The sequence below is a fragment of the Medicago sativa genome, chromosome 8, assembly GCF_051527215.1.
Source record: "Medicago sativa cultivar Bolivia chromosome 8, Bolivia_mono, whole genome shotgun sequence".
NCBI classification, from domain to species: Eukaryota; Viridiplantae; Streptophyta; class Magnoliopsida; order Fabales; family Fabaceae; genus Medicago; species Medicago sativa.
This window is the reverse complement of record NC_140756.1, coordinates 36,042,999-36,054,681: the sequence shown is the minus strand read 5'-3', so window position 1 is coordinate 36,054,681 and position 11,683 is coordinate 36,042,999. Positions and strand designations below refer to the sequence as shown.

Here is an 11,683-nt window from a genome sequence, read left to right as displayed (position 1 = left end):
TTTACAGAAGTTCTCTTCTTGCTGTGTATCCATACTCAGATCTCTGAATATTCTGTCTACGCTTCTTCACCACCATCTCTCCCAATGCAACCACACCTACCGCCGCAATCACTCCAACCGCTATTCCTGCTTTCTTGCCTGAACACATTCCTCCGGCGGACGATTTTCCGTCTTCGCCGATGCAGGTGTGGCTAATTGCGTTTTTATCCGCCGCTTCGTCCGGAGATGGCACGGGTGATGGTGTAGGTGAAGGCGAAGAAGAAGAAGAATTATCTGGTGAAGGTGCTGGTGGTGAATCGGAATGAGGAGACGGAGTTGGAGTTGGCGCTGGAGGTGAAGTTTCCGGAGAAGGAGAATTTACCGATGAATTCGTCGTCGGAGTCGCTGTCGGAGCCGGGGAATCTGCGGATGAAGCGATGTTGACTACGAAAGAAAGAAGAAGGAAAACAAGAGAGAATCTTGCAATTGCAACTAAAGAATTCACCGCCATTGATAAGATTGAATTTGAAAATTGAATGGTTGGATCTGAAATTGAGTTGAAAAAAAACGGTTACGAATGAAGTTGGATCTGAAAAAATGGTGTTATGTCTTGCTGAGATCGGTTCAGTTCCGGTGAGAGTTGTTGTTCTTCGCTGTAGTTCTGATCCTCTTTTCTTCAACTTGGATATGGACTTGTGTTAATTGAATGAACGATGGCCGACGGTGTTTGAAGGTTTGATGTAATGGATTGGGAAATGATTTGATGTGAAATCTGTTGGTATAAGCTGGAATTCAGATTTGATGAATTATTGAGAATGTTGTGATGAATTGTGTTGTTTATGATCAATCTGTTCGGATCTGGTGTTAGCATTATTCACAGAAACCATTTTCACTGCAAAATGGTTTTGGAGTCCAACTCACGGAAACCATTTCCACAGCAAAATGGTTTTGAAACCAACTCATAGAAACCATACCCATAGCAAAACCATTAGACAATTATTTTGGTTTCTCATAGAAGACTATCAAAACCATTAAACCATAATTATGGTTTCAGTAATAATTTCAGTGTATAACATCTTAATCATCATTCAAAACCATCTAACAATAATAATTTCATTAAAAACCATTACACAATTATCTTAGTTTCACATACATGATTATCAAAACCCAAAATTTCTTAAGAATAATTAAATACTTTAAAGAGGAACAAAAACTTAGCAGATAACCTAGCAGATTTTTCTTAAGAATAATTAAATACTTTGAAATCATATGTTGAATAATCTTTAGATAGGTTGTTTTCAAAGGAAACAGTATACGATAAGGGCTGCTATTGCAAAAGAACTCAGATACATAATCCCATGCACTTGTTATCTTAGGAAATAATATTAGTGTTGAAATAATTTGTACTACAGCATTTGTGAATTTTTTGTTAATGGCGTTGTTATTCGATCTTTCTTTTACCGGTGCCATGGATGTAACACTAATCTTAGTTATCCATATTCACATTCATTCAGAGACGTGTTGTTATCACCAAAGCAACAGGCACAACAGCTTCAGATGCTAAGAAGAAAAAAGATGAAAGAGTTCAAAGCTACAAGTAAAAAAAACAACGTCATGAGGTGTAGAAAGCAATTTTGTTGGACTAGGTGTTAATGGGCTGGACTTATGCAGGACTTATTAGAATTAAGCTTTCACTTAGGGTGTAGAAAGCAATTACGTTGGGTGTAGAAAGCAATTATGCACGGTGCATACGGATTTCCTTATGCACCATAACCACTCCCTTAGAGTGGTTATGGTGCATAAGGAAATCCTTATGCACCATACATAAATCCCAGCCCATTAATCAACTGCAAGCTCAATACCTCTCCTCTCTAGGCCTGTTTGCTTTATTTGTTTTTTACACCCTCACTGTTCACACACTGCACCCCCTTTCCCTTAAAATTTTTTTCTATTTTTCTTCTTAAAATCACTTTAATCTTTTATTGTTTTTTTATTATTGTTATTTTCTTTGTTTGAATATTCTCCTTGATTATTTTAATTTGTGTGTTTATTTTTTTTGCTCCATGTTCTCCAAAGTAAAGACCTTATAGAGATATATATGAATTTAGTGAAGACATGCAAAATGTAATTGGTGAATTTTGTAACTATGAAGGGGGAAAAATGTTAAGTACTCACCACTAGAATTGGAAAGGCAATATGGCCTGTTTGAGAGCATTGTGCTACCTAATATATATCAGGTCTATCCTATGTTTTTTTTTAATCAAAAATGGCTATATGAATCCTGCTATGAAGCATTATAGTTTGTACTATCTCTATAAAGGAAATTATGTTACATCTTGTTACAAGTACCATAATTATGTTACTATCTCTATGATATTAGTCACTGTGATTGCAGACATTGCAGCTGTTGCAATGCGTATTGCAGTCTTTGTGATGTGAATTTATTTTTAATTTGTACCAAATGTTATAATTTATTACTTATCTTAAAAGCCACACATATTATATTTTCTCTCTAATTATTACTGAAACCATAATTATGGTTTAATGGTTTTGATAGTCTTCTATGTGAAACCAAAATAATTGTCTAATGGTTTTGTAATAAAACAAAAGACCAAATGTAATAAACATTTAAACCATTATTCACTAACTTCAGGGAGTGGATTATTGAAACCATAAGTATGGTTTAATGGTTTTAATAGTCTTGTATGTGAAAACAAAATAATTGTGTAATGATTTTTAACTAAATTATTATTGGTACATGATTTTAATAATGATTAAGATGTTATACACTGAAATTATTACTGAAACCATAAGTATGGTTTAATGGTTTTGATATGGTTTAATGTTACGAATCAAATCTCAATCTATGCCAAAACCATTTTATTGTGGAAATGGTTTTTGTGAGTTGTACTCCAAAACCATTAAATGTACTTGATGGTTTTGATAAGTGTTTAATGCCCTCAGATATGCAATTAACAATTTTACAATACAAAAATAGTCACGTCAAATGCCTTACAAAATTGATCCAAATCACTTCTCAATATAAGGTCTCAATGGACAATGAATTCAATCCAGCATACTCTTATTACCTGTATTACTTATATGCAAACTTGTACACACTCAACAAGGTTTATGTTATTAACCATTCATCTCTTAATAGAACTCTAGCTAGGCCCTTAACAATTGACTATTGCCTTCATTTCCCTTTTTTCTCTATCAATTTCAAGGACAGTAGTGAAAATAAGAAAAAGTATATTAAAGACGGAGCAAGACTAGACTCTAGAAAGGAGTGGCGTAAGATTTTGTACTTTCTTGTCGTTATTATTCCAATATGGAAGTAACTAAAGGTGTGATCTTGATTCCTTTGTTGTTGTTGTCTTGTTCTTCTAAACTGCGTATGAATGTCAATCTGGAAACGTATGAAAAAGGATTTTCGTGTTCTTGAGTTGTAGATCTAGGCTTTTGTGTTCATTATTTTCAAAATCTAAGTCTGGATTTGTAACAAGGATAAAAAAGGATATCTGAATATGTGTTTGTTTTCAAGTTTGGGAGAGTTTTGAAATTCCGGCGCGGCGGCGCCACCACCGGCCATCGCGCCGGAATCTGGAAATGTATGAATATGTGTTATGAACATTGAAGATGAATATTGTTTAGTGAGAGAAGAGAATATTGTTTAGTGAAGAAATGAAATGGAAAGGGAGAAGAGAGTTCTCTAAAGAAAGAGAAACTTAAAAAGGATGGACATAAGTTAATGTTTTAATCATGTGTGCTCCTCTCTTCCTTTTTAAGATACACTAGCAAATCATGATCCATTAAACAAATCTGATGGTTATGAAGTTCTTATGCATGGTGCATAAGGAAATGACTTATGCACCATAACTTATGTCGTGGTTCTTGGTCAAGACTTGGCGTCTTCAGAAAAACGCCGCTCAATGTTTGCATCACATCTGTTGAAGATTTCATGTACTTATATTTGCATAAACAAATTTTTATGATAAAATTTTGGAAACTTATGACTATTTTCAAAATTTCAGTATTAATGTAGTGTTTCTATTAAATAAATTTTTATTTTATATTTAAAACATTGTTAAATATTTGCACCACACTCGTTGAGAATTGTATATGCATGCTTATATATGCAGAAGAAAATGTTTATGTACTGATATGTGATATTCGATATGATAAAATTTGAAAATTGGTGGTGCATAATTTTGTGGAGAAAGGCAACCACGGTTTACATACGCCAGAAACAACTCATCTGATGTCTTCTCAACGGAAAGTTTCTGATATTCAATGTCATCAAATTAAACCAGCAGATAGTGTCGTGTACAACAAAGGAAACCATTTGATTTAATAAGTAAGGAAGTCGGAGGCCGAGCTAACTTAGGTATTATTCGTCTTGATCAAAAGAGTTATTTCGGAGAAAAAGACAAAGACGTTTGGTACGAGGGGAAGTTGGCTATTTATTGCAATACTTTCAACAACAACAAAAAAACTAGTAGAAAATTCAACTTTCTACCATGCCTATCAAGTAGATATTGAAGATGTCATATCACCAATGTGTTTTGGGCAGATGTTACGATGCAAGTTAATTATGGCTATTTTTGTGGTTATTTATTTTGATTCAACATACTCCACAAATCGTTCGCATAGACCACTAGCAATTATATCAGGATTTAACCACCATCGAGGGGCATTGGTTTTCGGAGCCACAATATCATATGATGAAACAACTAAGTCATATGTACAAGTGGCTCTTTGAGACATTTCTTGAGGAACACAAGCAGAAAATGCCTCAAATAGTTTTTAATGATCAAGATCAAGCAATTGCAAAAACACGTTGAAGTTATGCCTTGAACTTACCATGGCCTGTACATGGCACTTGATGCAAAATGTAATCAATCACTTAGGAAGTTTAATGAAAGGGGAATCTCATTTTATTAGTGTCTTCAGGAAATGCATGTATGGTTACGTAAATGAAGAACAATTTGAAGATGGTTGGGCAACCCTTCTTGTAAAGCATGATGTCCACGAAAATAATTGTTGGAACATTGGTGTAAAAATGAAAATAAATTGGAAGGTTGGAAGATTAAACACCAAGTTATTAAACTTTGATCTAATGTTGTGTGAATTGAAAAAATAGAGTGTGGGGGTCCCACATAAAATAGAACACACACATTAGTAGTGTTTAAATAGTGGTATTTAATTTTAAATACCTGATAATGATGAAAATAATAATTATTATTATTCTTTATTCATGGACATCACTTCCCATAATTTTAGGTTATGTTTGTTGTGATAAGATTGAGAATCCAACTGAATTTTCCATCTTTCCTTCATTAGTTTGTTTCAGCTAATCTTGTGGGTTTGTTTCTTTTTGAACTTATCCGATTAGTTTGTTACTTGAACTAATCTGTGGTTGCTTAATTTTTAAGTTTACTTAATTCTTAAGTTTCTCCAAATTAGTTACAAACTCTCCCTATAAAAGGAGAGTTCACCTAGTTCAAAAATCACACCAAAGAATTTCATTGAGTTGTCGGGAACTCTTTCTCTCTTCTCCCTTTCTTGACTTGTGTTGACGAGTCTTTCTTCTCTTCATCTCCTTTTTCTGTCCCTTCGGAATTAAGAGTGTTCTTAAGACCACAGTCCCTTTTCGGTTTAATGTCCCTACAGAATTAAGAATGGTCTTAAGTTCATAGTCCCTTCGATATTTTTGTGTCCTTCGGAATAAATAATAATTTAAGATCATGGTCCCTTTTTTGGTATAATGTCCCTTCAAAATTATGAATGATCTTAAAATATATTCTTCTTCGACTCTTGAAGAAGTTAGACGTTGGAATGGTGTAAAACCATATTTGAGTGATCATAGTATCATAGTTGGAGAAGTTAATAATTAGAATGGTGGTAACACCATATTTGAGTGGTCTCAGTACCATAATAGAGTGGTAACAGTACCATATTAAATTAGTTTCAGTATTAAAGAGTGGTCTTAGTACCATAATTGAGGGTGTAATTCTCGAACGGTTTTCTACAGTGTGCAGTAGTTAACCGCACAGTTGTAGCTGAGCTTGTTTTATCCTGGAGGCGGCGTGGTTGATAGTCTGTCTTGCACAATTTTGGGCAGTGCCACAAAACGTCTTAAAGAGAGCGACCTGGTCGTGACTCAACCTAGTAACAACTTCGGTAGATAATAGAATTTGGAAATCCAAATACAACAATTTTAAGACGTTTCGATATGCTATGTCTACCGAAGAAATTAGTTATTGAGATTTCGTTGTCCCTACATATAAGAAGGATAAATGAAGTTATAGAATTACATCTTTTGACTGAAATGACGAAGTATATATTGTTTCAAACGATAACATTAAAATTCACCAGAGAGCAATGATTTTATTTGACATTAAAAGCCACGTGCAGCTTGATTCCATTTCATATTAATTAAAAAATATGACTTGCGATAATGTTAAAAGAACTTTTATGGAATTACATAGAAGTATGAACCCTAAGCTTGGATATGACTTCATTCTTCCTATTGAAAACTCAACATTTGCACCGAACCCTTTATTGGTTGCCATTAAAGATTTCTTGGATGTACTAATGATTTCTACGGTGCAATAAGCTGGGATGGATTCAGTTGCTACCTTAGTAAATTGCTCTCCGAATAATCATATGGAAAAATGCACAAATTCTTAAATTTGAGCACGGATTATTCAGTTAAAGGAAATAGCGTGATTTTAGTTCGGTTGGGAGTGCTAAAATTGGGAAGTTAGTTACTCTCAAAATAAGAAAGAATCTGAATTTCAGATTTCTATTGAATAAGACTGAGTTGACTCAGACTTAAAAGAGACTTGTGTACCATGCATTTTTGTGGTAAAAAAAACTGTGCATTTGATGGTATGTTCAAAATTAAATTATCCTTTTATTTTATTAGTTGTGATTTTAATGTTTGACATATCAAAATTTATCACGTGAACAAGCATTTAATTTTGGAATTTGAGTAACTTGGATTTAATTTCAAAGTTATATGATTAGACAATTTTATTTATTGCAGTCAAGATATATGAACCAAAAGTTCATATAAATCAGAATTTAGAGAATATGAATCTCTAAACTTAATAAATTATGATATGTGCGAATTTGATGGCACATAAATTAGAATGATATTTTTATCATATTTATTGATGACTGTGAATTTTGGAAAATAAAATTGATATGCTTGATATGTTCAATTTTTATAACGAAAATTGAAATTTATAGAGTACCCAAATCTAAGAACAAAAATTCTAATTACAAAATTTTTGAAGAAAAGACAATCCAACTTGTCTGATTTTTGAACTTGGGATTGTATGGACTATATTTTGACTCTGAATCCCAAGAAAGTTGAACTCACTAGTAGAGCCTATGAATGTGTATTCATTGGGTATGCCATAAACAGCGAAACATGTAGGTTTATGACCTAAATGCTAAAGTGATCATAGAATTAAAAGATGCCGATTTCTATGAAAATATTTACCCCTTTAACCAAAGAATAGTGGGGGCAATAGTGGGGGCGCTAGTGGGAGCAAGGTATTAGTGGGGGCAAAAATAAATTCCTTTTTTTAAAAAAAAAATTATTAACTAGTGGGGGCACTATATCTGATCACATTCCAGTAATCAGAAATAGTTATGAAAACATCGTATGAGATGTTAAAGAACCTCGAAGAGGTAAGAAAGCAAGAATTGCTAAAGAGTATGAACTTATGGTTTATACATTGGAAGAAGATTCATTAATCCTTAACGAAGCTATATCCTTATTGGATGTTGAATTATGGTAAGAAGCAATAAACGATGAAATGGTTTTTCTAGTGTAACGCCCCATTTTTATTCTATTATTTTTTTAGTGGATGTTTGAGTGTTTTATATAATTTTATATGATTTATTTGGTATTTGATGTGTTGTATATTATTTAAATGAATATGGCTTTATTATTTGTGGAAATATTAGGAGAAATAAAAATAGGAGTAAAATATTAATATTTTGGTTAATGGGAGTTAATTAGTAATTATGAGAGTTTAGTGGGAGTTAAATGAAAAAAAAGAAGTTATATTTTTGGGAGAAAAAGAAAGAGAAGCAGAGATAAACAGTTTCACGTACAAACAATAGAAAAACTGGTTTTTGGAGAGAAAAAGGAGAAGAACCAAGAGAAAGCTAGGAGAAGAGCTAGGAAGAGAGAATCCAACCGTTTTTGCTGTAGAATTTGCTGTGATAAGGTAAGGGTGGGATTCCTTTCAATAATCATGGTATATAATTTGAAAATTGATGAATTTGTTGTTCTTGGTTTTTAGGGTTTGAGAAGTTATGTTAGATGATGAATTATGATGAAACTTGTTGTTGAATTGCATGATTATATGTTGTTTTATCCCCTATGTTGTCTAATAAACCTGTAAACATGTTTCTAATTCATTTTGGGTGATTAGGGGATCAAAAAATGGGTTTTGGAGTGAAAACTGGTCTGTTCTCGTAAATCTGTCCATGTCCCATCGTAGTACGATGCTGGGAAATCGTACTACGATTTTTCCAGCAGCAAACAAGACTTTTTCAGTGTATCCCATCGTAGTACGATGCATTCCATCGTAGTACGATGTAATAGTGACAGCATTCCCCTGTTTCGTGTTCTTGCGTCTTTTTCACCCGTTTCTGTTTTGAACTGGCCTTAGGTGTAAACATGAAAGTTGTAGATAATTAAGTTAGCTTTAAAATGGCCTTGGTTTGGAGTGGAAAAGATTTGTAGATTTTGAGTTATGATAAAAATAGTCCAAGTGGATCTTCAGAAAACTTTAAGAAAACTTAGCATAACTAATCCCAAGTTAGTCCAAAAACATATGGTTGGTTTCCCAACTTCAAACTTAAGTGTTAGGGACTTAGTTGAGGTGTTTTATGGGTATTTGGCTTATGTCCTATTGATCAAAACTTAATTGCTTTTGAAGGATGTTTTAGACTTAGAGATGAATGTAATTGATTTATATATATGCTATGTTGTTTAATTTCCGTTGTTGATGTCGTTGTATCATCTGATGTCGAAGTTGGGGAGTGTGTCATAATTGTTGTAGGCACATATGTTGTTGTTGTAGTCGTTGTTGAAGTTGTATGTTGATATACACAAGTCGAGTCCATATGCATACTCATGTTCTGTTGGGGGCTTATGCCCTGGAATGTTTATCATTCAAATTGTTGGGGGCTTATGCCCTGGAATGTTTATCATTCACCTGTTGGGGGCTTATGCCCTGGGATGCTTTAACCATCCAAATCGTTGGGGGCTTATGCCCTGGAATGCTTAGCATTCAACGCGCGTAGATTGGTACCACCTGCATGATGCATTAGTTGTTGTTGTCGTAGCATTGTTGGGTTGTTGTTGTCGTTGTAGCATTGTTGAGTTGTTGTCGTTGTCGCATTGTCGAGTTGTCGGTGTCGTTGTGGATAACGTTGTTGTTGTTGTTGTTGTACCTTGTTGCTGAAAATAATTATGTCGTTGCCTATGTGTTTATTTAAATACATTATTAATGATGCCTGTTGTGATATGCTTTGTTGTTTTCATTAATTTGATGAATTATATATTATTATTATTGGATAAGTTTCTCACCCCTTCTGCGTATATGTTGCCTCGACCGTGGGTAATGTGCAGGTACTGATGACTTGTAGGTTTGGTCGGCTCAAGTGTCTAGGGCTCTGATACATACTAGGATGGGGAAATCGTTGCGAATGTCTTCTCATTTCTTTTATGTATCACATATTTTGGAAAAGACTTGCTATTAGAGTTTATCGTTGTTGAAAATAAAGTTGATTTATGTTGGGGCCTATGTGCCAAGATTTTCATTGATGTTGAATTTTGGTTGAAATTATATTTTTAAAGAATTATTCCGCTGCGGTTTATTAAGATTCTTTATGTTGGTCTTAAATAAATAGATATTTTCTATTTATGAATTTTTGAAAAGTAGTGTGACACTCCGTTGTGTGATTACTCTGATTATAATAATTAATATTACGTTGTTGGGAGAACGGGGTGTTACAATTGGTATCAGAGCAGGTCGGTCCGTCCGCCCAATTAGTAGAGTCGTGTCGAGCCTAGTAGTGTTGTGTGACAATTTTGTATTGTCCTAGTTGTCCTGTTTGTTGTTTGTTGTGTAACCCTTCGTATGAACTGGTTGGAGTACAACCATGTTCATATTAATTGTTATAGTAAGTCGGTGTATTTTTCTTCTGTTGAAGAAGAAAGTGGAGCTGAGTTCTTGACTACTAAGCAGTTAACGTGTGATGGAATTCCGATGTTTTCTTGATGGCGTATTTGTCTGTGGAGAATCAGGCTATGATTGATAGATTGCCCGTTGTGAATGAATTTCCTAAAGTTTTTCCTGATGAGATTCCAAGATGTGCCACAGAGAGGGAGGTTGAATTTTCAATTGACCTTGTGCCGGGTACGAAGCCTGTGTCGATGGCTCCTTACCGTATGTCAGCTTCCGAGTTGGCAGAATTGAAGAAGCAGTTAGAAGAATTGCTAGATAAGAAGTTTGTAAGACCGAGTGTCTCACCTTGGGGAGCGCCGGTATTGTTGGTAAAGAAGAAGGATGGTAGCATGCGACTATGCATAGATTACCGTCAGCTGAATAAAGTGACGATAAAGAATAGGTATCCACTTTCGAGAATTGACGATTTGATGGATCAGTTAGTGGGTGCACGTGTGTTTAGTAAAATTGATTTGAGGTCAGGTTACCATCAGATTAAGGTGAAGGATGAAGATATGCAAAAGACGGCCTTTAGGACACGGTATGGACACTATGAATATAAAGTGATGCCTTTCGGTGTTTACTAATGCGCCTGGTGTGTTCATGGAGTATATGAACAGAATTTTTCATGCTTTTCTGGATAAGTTTGTTGTTGTATTTATTGATGATATCTTGATTTATTCTAAGATTGAAGAAGAGCATGCAGAACATTTGAAGATTATGTTGCAGGTGCTGAAAGAAAAGAAGTTGTATGCAAAGTTGTCAAAGTGCGAGTTCTGGTTAAGTGAAGTAAGTTTCCTTGGCCATATTATTTCTGGTAGTGGTACTGTGGTTGACCCGTCGAAGGCTGAAGCGGTATCACAGTGGGAGACTCCTAAGTCAGTTACAGAGATTAGAAGTTTTCTTGGTTTGGCTGGTTATTACAGAAGATTTATCGAAGGATTTTCGAAGTTGGCACTTCCATTGACTCAGTTGACCTGTAAAGGTAAAACTTTTGTGTGGGATGCTCAGTGTGAGAATAACTTCAATGAGTTGAAGCGAAGATTGACGACGGCTCCAATTTTGATTTTGCCAGAGCCAGATAAACCTTTTGTTGTTTATTGTGATGCGTCCAAGTTGGGCTTGGGTGGTGTGCTGATGCAAGATGGTAAGGTAGTGGCTTATGCTTCTAGACAGTTGAGAATTCATGAGAAGAATTACCCTACGCATGATTTAGAGTTGGCTGCTGTGGTTTTTGTGTTGAAAATTTGGAGACACTATTTGTACGGTTCCAGATTTGAAGTGTTTAGTGATCATAAAAGTCTGAAATATTTATTTGATCAAAAGGAGTTAAATATGAGGCAGAGAAGGTGGCTAGAGTTGTTGAAAGATTATGATTTTGGCTTGAATTACCATCCGGGTAAAGCTAATGTGGTTGCAGATGCCTTGAGTAGGAAAACGTTGCA

The 11,683-nt window shown here is 34.6% G+C and overlaps 1 protein-coding gene across 1 annotated transcript; it reads right to left on the bottom strand.

The window, feature by feature from the left end:
• LOC146898831 (uncharacterized) lies at window positions 1-490 on the bottom strand. The gene has a single exon (XM_085736624.1). It carries the CDS (start codon window positions 488-490, stop codon window positions 2-4), a length of 489 nt encoding a protein of 162 aa, XP_085592750.1. The 3' UTR covers window position 1.
• Window positions 491-11,683: the final 11,193 nt, after the last annotated feature.

Coding starts and splice junctions, on each gene's coding strand:
- LOC146898831 (XM_085736624.1), bottom strand. CDS start 490: ATGGCGGTGAATTCTTTAGTTGCAATTGCAAGATTCTCTCTTGTTTTC.